Source organism: Canis lupus, chromosome 11 (genome assembly GCF_048164855.1).
Source record: "Canis lupus baileyi chromosome 11, mCanLup2.hap1, whole genome shotgun sequence".
Lineage (NCBI taxonomy): Eukaryota > Metazoa > Chordata > Mammalia > Carnivora > Canidae > Canis > Canis lupus.
In genome coordinates, this window is record NC_132848.1 from 13859713 (window position 1) to 13876745 (window position 17033).

The 17033-nt window shown below is 45.7% G+C and overlaps 1 protein-coding gene across 1 annotated transcript in view; it reads left to right on the forward strand.

Annotated features, from left to right (window-relative positions):
- MYRFL (myelin regulatory factor like) overlaps positions 1–17033 on the forward strand; it is an 83225-nt gene that overhangs the window by 34500 nt on the left and 31692 nt on the right. Inside the window, exons 9-11 of the mRNA XM_072768770.1 lie at positions 120–320; positions 8547–8655; positions 9415–9524. Coding sequence (XP_072624871.1) covers positions 120–320; positions 8547–8655; positions 9415–9524 — 420 coding nt within the window. The remainder of the gene's footprint in view (positions 1–119; positions 321–8546; positions 8656–9414; positions 9525–17033) is intronic.

Genomic DNA, 17033 nt, shown 5'->3' on the forward strand with positions numbered 1-17033 from the left:
AGGACTCTCGCCTGAAAGACTTAGATGCCATTCCGTGTTCCTTAGCCCTGAGGAATAAAGCAACCATCGACTCCAGCTGCTCTAACTTTAGTTGTAACGTACTTACATATTTCTTCCAGGCCTCTAACCCTGGTCAGTTTGAAAATGACAGTGATGCACTATGGCAGCGAGGACAAGTTCCCGAATCTGCTGTTTGTCATAGTCGAGTGGGAATAAATACAGATGCACCTGATGAAGCCCTGGTTGTCTGCGGCAACGTGAAAGTGATGGGGACCATTATGCATCCCTCGGACAGCCGGGCAAAGCAGAACATCCAGGAGGTGAGCGCGGGGTGGGCCTTGGGCGCCCCCTCTGACACCTGAGTCAGGTGTGCTGGGTGCCCCTGGACGCCGACACGCCTTGCAAAGGGTCCCTGTCCACGTCTCCTGTTGGGGCCAGACACACACAGTGCGTGACAATTGTGGGTGTTGGAGCCGACAGGCCTGTCTGCTGAGTCTGAGCTACTTCCTACCCGAGAGAGCGGATCTACCTGACGGGAGCCGTGGGCAGGGACAGCACAGCCCTGGCTTCACAAGCAGGAAGCCTTCGAGTCACTGTCCACGGGCCCTTGCCCTTCCTTCCACGCATTGTCAGCTGCTGGGCTTGCCCTTTCCTTCCCACGCCCTAGTGTCCCCCTCCCTGTTCATCTTCCAAGCACGGTCCAGGCCAGTTCCTGCCCGTAGTTCTGCTGAGCCTCCCAGCCTCTCGCTCCTGGAGTCCTGGAGCCCTGCCTGCCGCCGCCTTCCCCACTCATCATCTTTCTCTGAGGCACAGTTGGAGGTGCCCCTCCTCCCCTTCTTCCCTCCACCAGGTCAGTCTCATGGCCTAAGGCTCCAGGCCAAGACCTTCTCCTATCTCTGGAGAGACGGTTGCCGAGTGGAAATCAGAACTCAGGCCTGGACGTCAGGAGGTGCTTCTCCACTTTGGGCTCGCCCCTGCAACGCGGCCCTGGATAGCACAGCTCCACCCGAACCCGCTGCCCTCTCGAGAGGGTGCAAATAGTGCCTCTCTGATTGGTCCTACCAAGTCTTTCTTACTTTTAACCCATTGGGATAAGAATCATCTTGGGAAGTCACAAGTGCCCTGGAGACCTAAGAGATTGGGATAAAGATGCTGGTTCCTTAGCCAGAACGCTCTAGTGTTCTCCGTCCTCGCCCTCCCATCGCTTAATTCTGTTTCCCACTCACCGCTTCTACCCCGACCCCGTCCTCTCATTCACTGGCTTCTCCTACACGCATCTTCGAGGCTGGGGCAGGATTGTGTTTTTGAACCCCCTTTCCTTAGTCTTTTTTAGCTCAAAGGAGACATAATCTGTAAATCATTGGCCATCCTTCCAGACTGCATTCCTTTCCCAGTGCAAATCTGCACTGGTTTTTCTAAACGGGCCAAGGAATGTCCTCCTTTGCTGAGTGGATTCCAAAGAATGGCTGTAATTGTAGACTTTTATACTGATTGCAAAGCCGTGGTTCGTGTTAGGAGAGCTGTGACCTACTGCCGGATGGGAACTCTTGGGGCTACAAAGTTCTCACGTACATTTCCCGATCCCAGTCCTAGATATGGTGCTTTTGACTTTCAGAGAAAGATAAAGTGTCTGCGTTTCGGATCACACCGACTCAAACTTATTTTTGCTATTGGCTGTTCAATTCCCTACTAGATCTTATCCAAATGCAAATGGAAGATGGTAAGTCGGGAGAGTCCTCCACAACCCCTCCTGCTACCACCAGGCTACCACCCAGAATTCGCCTACCAAACGTCTTGGTTTGAAGAAAACATATTGTCTTAAAATAACAAGCTTCCCTAGAACTTCTCAAATCTCTTCTAGGCAGCCTTCTCGTATAAATAAAATGTCACCCCAATCCAGGCTCTCACTGTGGAATTCCTGTATCCTCTTCCTGCCTGTGGCCACACGATGGGCTAAGGAGAAGCCCAATTTCTGGTGGAAGGCCAGAGTTTTAGTTTTGATTCCGGCAACCACTGGCCCAGGAACCTTGGCACAGGGATGTTCTGTGCCTCTGTATTCTCCTGTGAACAGGGAAAGCTCATATTCAATTCACTGGTGTTAAATGTGTCTTTTCAGCTCACATACGTGAAGCATTCTTTAGCTTTAGCATTATTTATCTGTATAAAAATGAAAATTCTATGTGATTCATTTATTAAATTATTTCATATTAATATGTTTGTTCTTAATAGGTCTATCCACCTTTATGAAATAGGGGTTTCTAGAAATCTTATCCCGGAGGCTGCTTTTAGGCAAACAGGCTCGAGTGATGGAATGCCGAAAGGGCCCAGAACACTCTCCTCTCCCCTAGGCTGAGTATGGACAGGCCCGGCAGGCTACACACTTCAAAATACCCTAACTGACCAATGGGCCTCTTACAACCAGGCACAGTTACCAGAAAAGGGAAGATTCCATATGTCCCCGTACCTCCTCACCTTCCTCCTTTAAATACAGCCCCTCCCGCTGTCTCCTGGCAGACAGCCTCTCCCTCCCCGCCCTGTTGGCCGCTCCCAATGAAGGATTCAGTAGACTTCTACATCGTTTGTTCTGCTTTGGGTGAATCCGTTCACACTGCTCATGCTGCCGGCTTCCTACTCAATTGAATCAACCCCACACTTGGGTCACCCCATCAGTAGAGTCATCACACTTATCAGTTCTGTTCACTATTACAGACAAGGGAGATGAGGGTGATGATGACAGGGTTGAGAGACACGTGAACTTCATCTTCACCTCCCTTGACTCAGTTTTTCCAACTCTTAAAAATAGCCATTGCACCCTGGTTGACCTGATTACAAGCATGGGACTGGAGGCAGTTTCTCGTTCTTTAAGGATGCATGGTCACCAGAGCTGGCTTCCGGATGGGCTGTTGCAGGACAGTGGCAAAGCACGTTGCCCAGTACTGTGATGGGGGGAAATGAATAGAAGTCGCCGCCTCGCCCTGGCTCTGTGCCTCCTCACTCAGGGCAATGGAGCTGGTTTTGTGGGTATTAAGCCCATGAGCACCCTGCATAGAGGCCTGGTGGAGGCCTCTGTGCCCATCTGGACACATATCTGCCACCCAGAGACCATAAAGCAGGTGTGATTGAAGCCAGCATCGTGGAAGCACTGGGAAAATGAGGTGGGCCTTGGTGAGGAGCGGCCTCCCTTACCCAGACGCCGTGTTCACTGACGTGACTACAGACCGTAGAAGGAAATGCAGCTCTTACGGTGGAAACAGCGAAATCAGGGTAGAAACGATGTGCTGAGAAACAAAGGAGCATGAAAAAACGGTAAGGTCGAGGCAAACAAAGTGAGGCGGTTGAAAGTTGAACACATCAGTCAGATTCTGTGATGAAGGCTGCAAACAAGGCCGCAAAGGATTCAAAACTAAAAGCCAGGATAGCAATCAGCCAAGATGAATTGCTCGAAGATCGATTTCCCCAACCACATCAGCAGCGTGGTAAAGACAGAAGTGTCGGGTCCAAGAAGGTCACGGGGGCGAAGTCTCCCCTCCAGGCCATGAGCCAGATGCAGAAGTTCCTGAGCTTGAGGTGACCCAGTGTCAGCCAGGCTGCTCCTGATGGGAGTCTGGTTGCCTAGGCTGCGGCCGGATGATGGAGAGTGAGATCTCCCCCCCTGAACAAACTGGGGTCCCGGGGGCAGGAGCGCCTTCTCTGCGGTGCAGTTGCTGAGCTCATGTTGGAGGAGCCAAGGTGTGAAGCAACAAGACAGTGACGGCCACTTGCATTCAGGCGCAGTACTTTCCAAGACTGCGATGTGCAAGACCAAATCAGACACCCGACCTCAGCTTCTAGCTTCTGGCTCAATGCGCATTGATGAGCAAGGTGCCGTGTGAAGTCCTGGCCGGTGTTTGGTTCCTGGAGGAGGAGGCCCAGAAGGCACAGCTCTGGCCTCAAGGGCTTTCCCTAGGCCACGTATACGCATAGGGAATGGGCAGTGCACGCAGCTTATGTTTAGTTCTGGAAAGTCTACAACCCGGCATTATAAACCAGAAGAGCATTATCTTTCTGTTTTTTTTTTTTTAATATTTTTATTTATTCATGACAGACACAGAGAGAGAGGTGGAGAAGCAGGCTCCCTGCGGGGAGCCCGATGCGGGACTCAATCCCAGGACCCTGGGGTCACTACTCAAGCCGAAGGCAGACACTTGACCATTGGGCCACCCAGGCGTCCCCAGAAGAGCATTTTTCTTACAGAAAATTTGCTATAGAAGGTGTTTAGATCCCCAAGCCAGCCCTCAAAATTTTCTTCAGCCAAAATCTATCTGAAGCACAGCGATAATAATACCGTGGAACCCAAGTACCGTGCGCAGCAGTACGTCTTCAGGGAAGATGTGTCAAAGGGGCCACATTCCCCCCACGTAGCCTGGACAGCCGGAGTGAGGGCACAGCCTCCTCTGCTTCCTGTTGGCAGCAAAGGCCCCCCGTGGGGGCTCAGGCAGGAACCACAGGGATAGTGAAAAGTAGGCAAAGCAGGTGCAGGACTCCCAAGGTGCAGGGAGTGGGGAGCTGGTTAGGGCCTGGCTGGCTCCTGACTGATGCCCTGTCTTCGATTCTGTGAGTGTCAGGGATTGTCCTGCCATTTTACTACCTTCATTCTCTCATCCCTTCTTCTTTCATTGAAGGTTTTGGGTGAAGTTACTCTGCTGGGCACTGCAGGGGTCCTGAGACGAACTAGCTGAGGGCCTTACCCTCAAAATCAGGACTTTTTAAAAAATTCAAACTCCAAGTAAGAAATACTCATTGGATCTCCAATGCCTGGGATAACATCGGGTGCTGTTCATGAACAATTTGTTGTTGGCTTGTCCCTCTCTCTCCCGCTCTGCCCCTCCTCTGACTCTCTCTCTCTCTCCAATCAATTAAAAAAAATTTATTGCATGAATGAAGGCACTCACCATGTTAGCTGCGTGCACAGGCCGGTGTGAAATCATGACTGCCCCTTCCTCGCGTGGCCTGCAAGATCCTCCCGGCTCTGACCTTAACCTTCACAGTCTAGTAATGCCAAACTCTGCCCTGGTCATGCAGACATCGTTCAGGGGACTTAGTCCCTTGAGACGTCGCTCATGATGTTCTTTCTGCCTAGCAAACCTGCCTTGGTCTCCCCCTTTCCATCCCTTCTCCCTTCCTTAGCTCTTTCCCTAACTCCTATCTTAAATGTATTCCTATTAAATTTATTTATTAGATTGTTAATTTATTTAACAAATGTTAGTTGAGCATCAACGCCATGCAAGGAAATGTACTAGAAGCTGGTAATATGGTGGTGGGCAGGAAAGCACGGCCTTAATGCGTCTCGGCCCTCATGGGGATATTACATGTCCTACAGGGAAGGCACATAGTAAAGGTGACACAACTAGTAGTCTGGGGATAACTCTGATTAGTGCTACGCAGGAAAACAACAGCTCCCATTAGCACATAAAGCAAAGGGACCCTTCCTAGTACAGGAGATGAAGAAGTGCTTCCCTGGGGAAGGGATGTTTAAGTTAGGGGAGGAGAAGGTAAGAGTGGGAAGGAGAAGCTTTTGAGGCAGGGTAAATGCCCTGAGCCAAAGGCCAGAAGTGCAAGGAGCAGAATTTGCTTGAGAACCAAAATAAACCAGGATTTCCGTGGGGCTTCACCATCTCTAGAAGCCCTCATTTATGCTTCCCTAGGAATATTTTAGGGACCCCCTTGGAGCTGCCATAATTCTCTATTCATAATTCTGTTATCACTCTGCACTTCTCACATTGTAATATAATCATATGGGATGAGTCTGCCTTCCTGTCTAGACCACAAACATTTTTTTTAAATGTTCATTTAATAAGTCTAAATTTTAGGAAATTTGGAATGTGAAACCCCATAGAAATAGTATGATACAAGGTCAAGACAGTCAGAAAACCTATCTACTTATTTTTACTTTTAAATTTTTCTTAATTTTAGTTTTGCTTATTTATTTCTCATTTGAGTATCATTAACACGCAAAGTTACGTTAGTTTTGGGTGTGCCACATAGTGATTCAACAGCCCTATGTTATGCTATGTCCATCACGAGTATAGTCACCATACAATGTAATTACAGCCCCATCAACTCTATCCCCGATGCTGCACCTTTTTTCCCCATGACTTCCTCATTCCATGACTGGAGGCCTGTATCTCCCGCTTCCCTTCACCCATTTTGCCCATTCCCCGCCTTCCTCCCCTCTGGCAACCATTAGTTTGTTCTCTTTATTTATAGGTTTGCTTTTTGTTTGTTTATTCATTTGTTTTGGTTTTTAGATTCCACATATAAGTAAAACCATATGGTATTTATCGTCCTCTGTTTCACTTAGTATAATATCCTCTAATTCCATCCATGTTGTCACAAATAGCAAGATTTCACCACTTTTTAATGGCCGAGTAATACTCCATTATATGAATATAGCATGTCTACTTTGTCCCTTCCTCTACGGGTGAGCACTCGGGTTGCTTCCACGTCTTGGCTCTTGTGCGTAGTGCTATGATAAACAGGTGCATATGTCTTTTTGAATTAGTGTCTTCATTTTCTTTGGGTCCTCCATAGTGGAATTATTGGATCATATGGTATTTCTATTTTTAACTTTTTGAGGAACTTCCATATTGTGTTCCACGTGGCTATACCAATTTACATTCCCACCAATGGTACACAAGGATTTCTTTTTCTCCACATTTTTGCCAGTACTTGTTGTCTCTTGTCTTTTTGAGGCTAGCCATTCTGACAGATGTAAGGTGATAACTTATTATGGTTTGGTTTGCATTTCCCTGTTGATTAGTGACATCAAGCATCTTTTCATGTGTCTGTTGGCTACCAGATGTCTGCTTTGGAAAAATGTCTATTCAGGTCCTCTGTCCATTTTTAATCAGATTCTTTATTTTCTAGTATTCTGTTATATAACTTCTTTATGTATTCTAGATAGTAATCCCTTATCAGATATATCATTTGCAAATATCTTCTCCCATTTAGGAGGTTGGCCTTTTATTTTGTTCATGGTTTCCTTTGCTGTGCAAAAGCTTTTTATTTTGATGTAGTCTCAATAGTTTGTGTTTGCTTTTGCTTCCCTTGCCTTAGGAGACATCTAGAATAATGTTGCTGTGGCTGATGTCAGAGAAATTACTACCTATGTTCTCTCTTAGGAGCTTTCTGGTTTCAGGCTTCACAATTGGTAGAGCACAAATTTTTAAAAGGCAATCATTTTTTTAAAGTGCCAAAACTAGTGTAGTGCATGGTATATAGAAGGTGACGGGTAAATGTTAATTGAATAAAACAATGAATGAATGAATTAAACCAAGCTTTTGTTAACAGCAGGTATCAAAATAACAGTGAGCCCCAAATTATAATTCCCAAGAAGAACCTGAAGTAAAGTTTGCCCGGTTAGCCAGTTAAGAGTCAAGCTACCACCTTTCACAATCAGCCAAACTAGTGAAGGACGGGGAGCTTCTAATGATATTGGAGGAGCTTTCCACTCACCCAACAGGGTGGGTCAAGGAAGGAGCTGAAGGCCATGTCAGGGGTTTTCCTAAAACAAGAAAAACACAGCACTTTTGGTTACTCTAATACATGGATGAATGTCCGAGCAGTATGATTTTAATTGCCAACAGACCACGGGTTTTGTAATTGTTATATTCCCAAAGAAAACTATATCGTAAAAGAAAAAGGGTCATCATTTTACTTATAGAAAAAGGTCATTTTAAAAATCTATTCTGCTAGTACCATGGATTCATTAAAAAGAACTCAAAAGAGAACCCCTTGAATCAAACACATCTGGCTTTAGGAAAAATTCACTCTATTGCCTATTATTATCATTTTGCTGGGACCCAGTGACATTATTTTGAGGAATTGGCAGTGAAAGTTGGGAATACCTTTTATAACCTATAAGAGCAATGAACTCAGAGGAGCACACCATCACTGACCAGCGTGGTTTGAGGGAACGGCCATCTGTAGGAGAGGAAAGTATGGATCTTAGAAGGCCTAGCAGGTGGCTAATACAGGCTTGCAACCTGCCACTTGAGGAAATTTTCTACAGCAAGGTGTCCAAAATCAGTGATATAGGATATAGCCATTCCTCAAAGACCGTTACCTGAACTAAGCCTTTTCAGTTTGTAAATTCGTTTGGCGTATTTGTGTTTATTTGGTGTTTATACTGTGTTCATTTGGAAATGATCCCTTGCAATCCTGGATCCTGATTGTTTCTCTCCGAAGTGATCAGTCTCCATTCTCAGAATGAGGATTGGCCTCTCACAGGAGAGAAAAAAGGCAAGAGTAGTGAACAAGGGAACGTTCACCCTGTAATTTAGACATAAAAACTCTGTCTTGATTTGTCAGTGGATTGAAGTCACTGATATGGACCTTGAAGCTATGGTTTCTCTAAGGAGAAAAACATAAATTTCTCTTAGAATAGTTTGGGCAAGAGAAAGAACAGTCCCACTGTCAACATTCTAATTTCCCTGGGTCCCTTTGGGCATTGATTTGAATAGGAAATATCTAAGCGGGTGAAATCTGCTCTTCTTTAATTAAATTAGGTCGACACAAATGAACAGTTAAGACGAATAGCCCAAATGAGGATCGTCGAATATGACTACAGACCAGAATTCGCATCTTCGATGGGAATAAACACCGCCCATCAAACAGGTAGGCACACAAATTCCCTTTTTAATTTTGTGTTGTCAACTCTTCAAAGTTTAATTCCCTCGTTAGCTGGAGGTTGCATGCTATGGCATTGATTTCCTCTGTGAAATCCATAGTCATGGGAAAGGTTAGAGCAATTTCTGTGTCATCCTTACTCAACACCCCCATCTCTACTCCTGCACCCTGAGGTACTGTTGAAATATTTTGAAACCTTGCTTCTTTTCATTGAGCCACTGTGCTCATGGGATGAGGCCTCAGGGCCAGATGGCAGCTCCAACTGTGACATGGGCAGCATTGGGCAGACCCGGGAGAGAGGGACATTGCAGAGTAGGTGGGTCTAGGTCAGAGAGGGGGAAAAGTGGTGTTTATACTCCAACCAGGAATCCTAAAGAAACAGGAACCGTTTAGATGGCAAATCCTCCTGTAGGAAAATAGGAAATCAAGCTAACACCCCAACCTTACTTCTAGATGCAGGGATTTTAAAGTATTTACTCAACCCCTTCCAACACTTAGCCCCCAGTCTCAAGGAAAAGTGAAGAAAATGACACCCCTCTTTTTAATCCTATAGCAGTTATGGGCTCAAAATTCCTCCTTTGCTTCAAATATATCATAGATCAAAGCAAAAGCTGAAAGGGGATAATAAGCATCTATCTGCAAAGATGTCCTGGGGGGCTGTCAACATTCTATTTTGATGTAGGCCTGGAAGGATTTTCTCCAGAAAGCTCTTTTCCTGACTAAACGTGTTGGAGTGTTTGTGTCTAGGAATGATCGCCCAGGAGGTGCAAGAGATCCTGCCTAGAGCCGTAAGAGAGGTTGGTGATGTCACCTGTGAAAATGGAGAGACGCTGCAGAACTTCCTCATGGTTGATAAGGTAACCACAAAATAGATCTACCCCCTGGAGCTATGACCCCACGGGGGAATCCCTTTTCTGTGGCATCGCAATGCACTGAAACATGCAACCAGGAACAGCAAAGCTTCCCCGGGCTGTGGAGTAATTGGTATCAATTATGGCACCCTGGGCATGGGTACCAAAAAGAAGCCCCATAAGGGAAAAAGAAAAAGGAATCTAAAAAAAAAAAAAAAAAAAAAAAAAAAGGAAAGAAAGAAAGAAAAGAAAAAAAAGAAAAAAAAGAAAGAAAAAGGAATCTGTAACAGTGATGGTTGAGCTCAGCCAGGCTGATTGTCAGAAGGAAATTGGCCTGGGGAACATCGGCTTAACAGGAGTGCCCCTAAAATGAGGACCTGATGTCTTGTGAAACAGGGACAACAAGTTGTGATTAGATTTGTCTTAAAAAATGGAACTGGAAAAAAAAAATGGAACTGGAACTCACACAACATAATTTAAGTAATTGTAATAGAATGATTACATTCTTAGAATGATTACAGTTCGAATGCAGTGTTCATTTTTCTTTCTGAGCATAGTTTTTCAACAAAATTGTGTGTTCCACTTTTACAGCACAATCATAAAGTGGGTCACTTCTACAAAGATATTCATGAGTCTCAGCCTTTTCCCCAAGGGCCTGTCTTCATTCTTTGATATTCAAATCATTCTCTTTTGAGGGGCCGTCCCCTCCTTGTAGATGAGCTCCCCTTCACTCGGTAAAGGGGTCTCAGCCTGCCCTTCCTCTGCTCACCGGGGCTTTGTTGTGTGACTTGAGTAGTTCTCCGAGATCACGGGCCTTAGTTCTGTGAAATCCTGCATCTTTTGCAAGGTTGGCAGATGCACTGTGCTGCTGGTTTGCTGTACATGGCACTGATGTATTTGATGCTGGAGGGAAAAAACTGATTGACGTGGGGATATTATGGTTGTAGGGAGAGGTATCTGAGTGGAGACCGATTGGTAATTTGTCAGTTCACGGGGGCAGTGCTTCTCAAACTTCAAAGTGTACATGAATCCCGGGGGGAACTCACTAAAATACAGACTCTGATTCAGCAAGAATGAGGAGAGACCCAAGATCCTGCATTTTCAACCAGCGTTCAGGTGGTGCCAATTTTGCCAATCTTGCTGGTCAGCAAGCCACACTTGGAGCAGAAAGGAGGAGGGTCTCTTTCCGTGTTGGGCCCTTGCTCGCTCTTCTTCCTATAAGCTCTTGGGCAACAAACACTTAGATCATAGGCCTGGATGGCCTGCTCTGCCCTGGGCTGCAGGGGCGGAGGGGCAAAAGTCAAGTTACTTCCTCTTGCTTCCCAGACCCATCGCGAGTAGAAGCAGCTCTTTGGTCTCGGACCTGGGCTTTCACTTCCCTTGAGAGGTGTATTGTGAGAAATCTATTTTTAATAATCAAGTCGTGAAGTTTTCCAATTATTTCTTTCAAATGTAAGATAAATGATACTCAGAGGTATTCATGTAGCAAGGTCACACTCACTCTCTTGCATTTTCAGAAAGAAGCTTCCTGAGTGAGAGAAATACATGTAGGCACAGCTGTCAGGAAGCTTCCTGGGTGAGAGAAAAACATGTAGGCACAGCTGTCAGGCTCAGGGTGCAACCTGCAGGGTGTCATTAGGCTGCCGAGGTGGGGCTCTTGGGATTACTCATGTGGTAGCAACCATGTCTCTTCTGACTGTGGCCCTCGCCTGGAACAGTCAGGAAAGATTTCTGTGTTTTCTGTGTAGGTCACATCTGCCCAGGGCCTTATGATTGTCACTCTGCAGGAAAATAATTAGTTCTCTGCTGGCCCAGTGTCTTCCCATTCCCAGTTGAGTTGCATGAGGATAGTGAGGATTGTTAGCAGCGGCAGTTCTAAGCACCGCCCATCCCCTTAACCCCCCAAAGAGGCTACAACCCAAGTTCATTCCCAAGAAGGCAAGCCCAGAGCCCTGGGACAATAGGGGTGGTATTTCCGTTCTGGGCAGCCGGGGTCGTTTGTCATCTGAGGAGCAACCCACGCCAAGGCAGCAGTTTATAAGTTAAATACAACCGACAAGAGTCCAGAATGGACAAGTCGTGATTCTCTCAGTAACAGGATCTTGCCCTGATTCCATCTGTGGAGACATCACCAAGGCCACACTCATTTACAGAACCTGTAACACGATGAGGGGGTGAATATCTCTGTGCTCTGAGGCCTGGCTTTCCTCTTGGGCTCATTTCCGAGGAGAAACTTCAACTGCTGGTTTAGCCCTCCACGCTGCGGAAGATCCCTCCACCCCTTATAAATACTGCACAGACTATTTCCTTTGTTCCTCCTTATTAAGGACACAACTAATGTGACTCCTGTTGTCCCCTACTCTACGTTAATTGTACGCTAAGCAAGGTGTACGGAGAGCCTCTTGCTTTCCTGGCCTCCTACCCATTCGTGTGCCCACCACGTTGGCCTTGATCACCACATTCAGGACTGCTTGTGTTTAGAGACTTTCCTAGGACTTCCTGGGCCTCACTTGCTGTAGCAATGGGTGGAGGTCAGGTTCAGTTACAGTTTCTCCCTCTGCTCTTCAGTTCTCTTCCACCCAATGTCCCTTTGCTATAAAGAAATTTTTATTGAAGCTCGAGTGCAAACTAGAAATGCACGTGAAAATGTTGAGATGCTGCACTCCGTGATTGCTGTGTCTTTTCCACATGCGCTTTGCAACTTTAAGCCCAAATAAGAAACAGAACCAGCTGGATCTTTACAGACTGTCCCTGTAACCAACCATAGCTAGAGACTAGTGATGTCGGCCCAATCATTTGGAGAAGAAAAGAAAGAAATCATTTTTCTTTCAGAAGAGATGACTGTGTAAGGTAAACCTCCCTTATCTGGGGTAATTTGCCTCCTCTCATAAATTTCTTATGATTTATGTGCCCCAGTGAAAGCTCAGTAAGAGTAGGTAGCATGAGAGGGCTCTGGGCTGGTCCTGAGAGCCAGGGGGCCATAGGAGGCAGACACCGTGATCTAACCTTGCGTAAGACCCCTAGGGCTTTGCCCTTTGGCTTGTTCATCTATCTCTTTATTTATTTCTGTGATTATTTGGGGGTAGGTGGTTACATTTCTCAAGCGTTGTTATTATTAGGTGTACTTGGGTGTAAAAATGTACCCAGTAAGCGTAAGAGTGGCCCTAAACATGTTTATAATTGAGTCTGTATAAGGATGAGGTTCATTCTGTGAATAAATAGGCTTTGAATAATCTGTGTGTGTGTGTGTGTGTGTGTGTGTGTTTTACAAATGCATGTTATAAGCCATCCTACCATATCTCAGTATGTGGTTACTTCTTACTCATTGATTCTCTTTTTCCTTCAACTAGAAGGAATTGTCTGTTCAAGTCATGCAGAGAGAAGTAAGGCAGGGTTCCTGTCTTCAAGCAGCTGACCGTCTAAGCAGGGTGATGAGACGAGACGCGAGGATGGAGCTATGAGTGGCAGCGTGACAAGTGCCGTGGCAGAAGCGGGGCCTGTGTGTGGCCACTGGGCAGGGGTTTGCAGGTGGAAAGGAAGCGGGGCCAAGAGACCAGCGAAAGAAGACAGTGGCTAACCTGGGGCCTGAAGGTCTGGCTGAGGAGGAGGAGCATCCGGGGGGTCTTTCCATTCTTCCATTTTCTCACACACGGTATCCAATGAGACGCCGAGTGCTGCTAGGACAGTTTTGGCGGCATCTCTCGTCTATCCTCTTCCCTCTTTATTCTCCTCATGCTTCCCAGTTTTCTCCCTAAAACACAGACAACACGAAACACCTCTGATCGGACAATCTCCCTTTTCCACTTGGGCTCTTCATTGGCTTATTATCACCCTTCCACCATCTGGATGGGATCTTCTCTGACTCACTTCCGAACACTCACACCCACCCCGCCAACCCCGAGGCCCCTGCAGGGGACAACGTCTCTGCGCACACCTGCACCTCGGCTTCGCCACCCCTCTGCCATCGGCTTTGCTGTCTGTCCTCACGCTCACCAAGCCTGCTTCTGCCCAGCACTGTTCCACTGAGTGTCCTCTGCCCCCGAACACTCGCCCTCTAGATAATCTTGTCGTTTGGATCGCAGCACCAAGACTTGACCCGGCCACCCCCTCTAAAAGACTCTCGGCGTCATCTGGTTTCACTGTTTTGTGACATTCAGGGCCACTGAGCGGGTGTGTAGCACCTTGGCTGGAATTAGAGAAAGGTGCCTCCTCTGGCCGGTACAGACCTCCCCGGCCCCTCAGCCCCAACCTCTGTGCGGGGCACACCCTGCAGACTTTTTCACAACAGCCTAGAGAGTTCTATCCCCAGCTGGAATGATCTTATTTGCCTACTTATTCTTTACCAGTCTCCCTGGTTCATTGCATGACCCCAAAAATCTTCTATAGTCTCAAAGCTTTATCTGCAGTTCTTTGTTTGTGGCTTCAACCCCAGGGCTTCGAGGACTCTAGGAATTCAACAAGTATCAGTTGAATGAATTAATGAATTCTTTGATGCTCTGATTGATCCTGTGTCTATATTGGCTCAGGCCTCCGAAAACACATCTTCTAGACTATTTATCACATCGTGTGGTCGTTCTCTTTCTACTCCGTGTCTCTCCCACTAGACCGTGCGCCTCCCAAGGTCAGAGGATGAGCCTTGTCAATCCTGTGTTGTTTAGTTCAGTATCTGGTACACTGTGGGTTCTCGGTAAGAATGTGTTTAAGTTAATGGCTGAGTTGCTGAGTCTCAATGAAAGGAAGAGAAGTGGTTCTATAAAAATGAGAAAATGTGACAGAAAAGTGGTTTTCTAGTGGGAAAATGAGTTCAATTTTTGAGTTTGAGATGTCAGCGGAATATTCAGATGAAAATGTCCAGAAGCAACTGGAGTATGAAAGTTGGGAGTGCAGTTGGGGCCCAAGGGGAAGCTGCAGCCGTGGGTGAAGATATTAATTAATAAGGAACAGATTATGGATACAGGTCACAGATCAGAAGCCTGCGGCCAAGTCTGGCCTGAAGACTTTTTTTTTCTCATGACATTTAAAAATTTTTCAAATTTGTTGCCTATTTTTATTTATTTTTTATTTTTTTAATAATAAATTTATTTTTTATTGGTGTTCAATTTGCCAACATACAGAATAACACCCAGTGCTCTTCCCATCAAGTGCCCCCTTAGTGCCTGTCACCATTCACCCCCACCCCCCGCTCTCCTCCCCTTCCACCACCCCTAGTTCGTTTCCCAGAGTTAGGAGTCTTTATGTTCTGTCTCCCTTTCTGATATTTCCCACACATTTCTTCTCCCTTCCCTTCTATTCCCTTTCACTATTATTTATATTCCCCAAATGAATGAGACCATATAATGTTTGTACTTCTCCGATTGTTGCCTATTTTTAAAACTTAGGAGGTCCCCACACGAATTCTGGATTCCTGGCTCCCTTGAGCCCTCAGCTCTCATGACATGATGCTGAGGAGTGGCTCCCCTGGAAGGGCTTCATGTGCCATCCCCGTGGTGCCTCCCTCACCTGCCCAGCCTGCAGGCTTGCAGTGCTCGTGGGAGAAGGAGCAGTAGACCAGAAGCAGCAGATTTCCTCAAGTTAGGGCCAGTAGAGGGAAGAAGAGATCTGGGACGGCCAAGAAGATTGGGCTAAAGCAAAATATGGAGCAAGCACAGTGTCAAGTGAGCAGAGAGGACGGATAAGGACATGGGGAGGAAAGAGACGAGATGAGAAGGAAATGAAAGTTATCAAAATATTGTTGATTTAGATGATTGGAAACTTACAGATAATGTATAAATTTTAACATCAGATAAGACTTTGTCCAAAACTTGGCTCAGCAAGTTTGGAAGATAATAAGGTCACTTTCACATCTATACCAGACAAATTATTGTATTCTTTACAGTTCTCAGGAAAAATAACTTCAGTATGGCAAGCTGAAATTCTCCCTTTATCCCTTTTCCTCCACCAAGGCAATTGGCTTTTATAAGTGATTTTTGTTAATAAAATCTTTCTTAAGACATGACTTTTAGGTCTACAGTAGAGTATAACCTAATAAGTGATTGTTAGTAAAATTTTTTCTCAGAAATGCTACCACCTTGATGTCTGAGATAATTTGTTTTATTTTTTTAATAGAATGGCACATTACTATTTTATACCCTTAGTATCTTTTTTTTTACATTTTTTTAAACTTAAATTCAATTTGCCAACATAGCGTATAACACCCAGGGCTCATCCCATCAAGTGCCCCCCTCAGTGCCTGACACCCAGTGACACCATCCCCCCACCCACCTCCCCTTCTGCAACCCTTTTTTGTTTCCCAGACTTAGGAATCTCTCATGGTTTGTCTCCCTCTCTAATTTTTCCCACTCAGTTCCCCTCCTTTCCCTCATAATCCCTTTTACTATGTCTTATATTCCACATATGAGTTAAACCATATGTTGATTGTCCTTCTCCGATTGACTTACTTCTCTCAGCATCATACCCTCCAGTTCCATCCACGTTGAAGCAAATGGTGGGTATTCGTCTCTTCTGATGGCTGAGGAATATTCCATTGTGTATATAGAGCACATCTCCTTTATCCATTCATCTGTCGAAGGACATCGTGGCGCCTTCCACAGTTTGGGACGCATACTATTTTTTATTCAGAAAAACTGAGTGGTAAAAAAATTTATAGTAGTTTGAGTTCCTATGACTAGACGAGAATCTCAATGGAGGCATTTCTTTAATTTATTATTAAAAATTTAAAATTCGTGTATAGTAACACACAATGTTACAGTAGTTTCAGGCGTACAGCATAGTGATGCAGCAAGTTTATACTTCATGCTCTGCTCACCCCAAGCGTAGCTCCCCTCTGCCCCCATACAACACCATCACAACACCATGGACTATATTCTCTGTGCTGTGCCCGTCATCCCCCCTGCTGTGATTTCTTTATCACATGACTGGGAGCCTGTCTGTCCCTGTATTTGCCCAAAATGGGGGCTTTCAATGTCCTACTCATCAGTTTGGTTTAAAAGTCTGGTCTTTTCTCATCAAGAGACATAGCAGAACTCATTTATTGGTTGTGGCAATAAGTCTCCTGGAGGGGGTAATCCTTCTCTGTTGTGCTCACATAATTGATTTGACTCCAAGCCAGGTGATTACTTTAGAACTAATCTGTTATTAAAATCAACCCTGGGTATTTTAACACCTGATCCCCTGTTTGTAGGCCATCTTCTTTCCTAGAAGCTCCTCACACTGGAAGCAGGGAGAAAATCCTCTTGCTTCTGGTAGATATTTTATTTATGTATTTATTTATGTATTTATTTATTTATAAGATTTTGTTTATTTATTCAAGAGAGCACACAGAGAGAGGCAGAGGGAGAAGCAGGCTCCCTGCGGGGAGCCCAATGCAAGACTCAATCTCTGGACTCCGGGATCACACCCTGGGCCGAAGGCAGATGCTCAACTGCTGAGCCACCCAGGTGCCCCGCTGGTAGACATTTTAGAGAGAAATATGATATTTATTGTTTTCTTGGAAATTTTCTTTTCGTAGGTTAATTT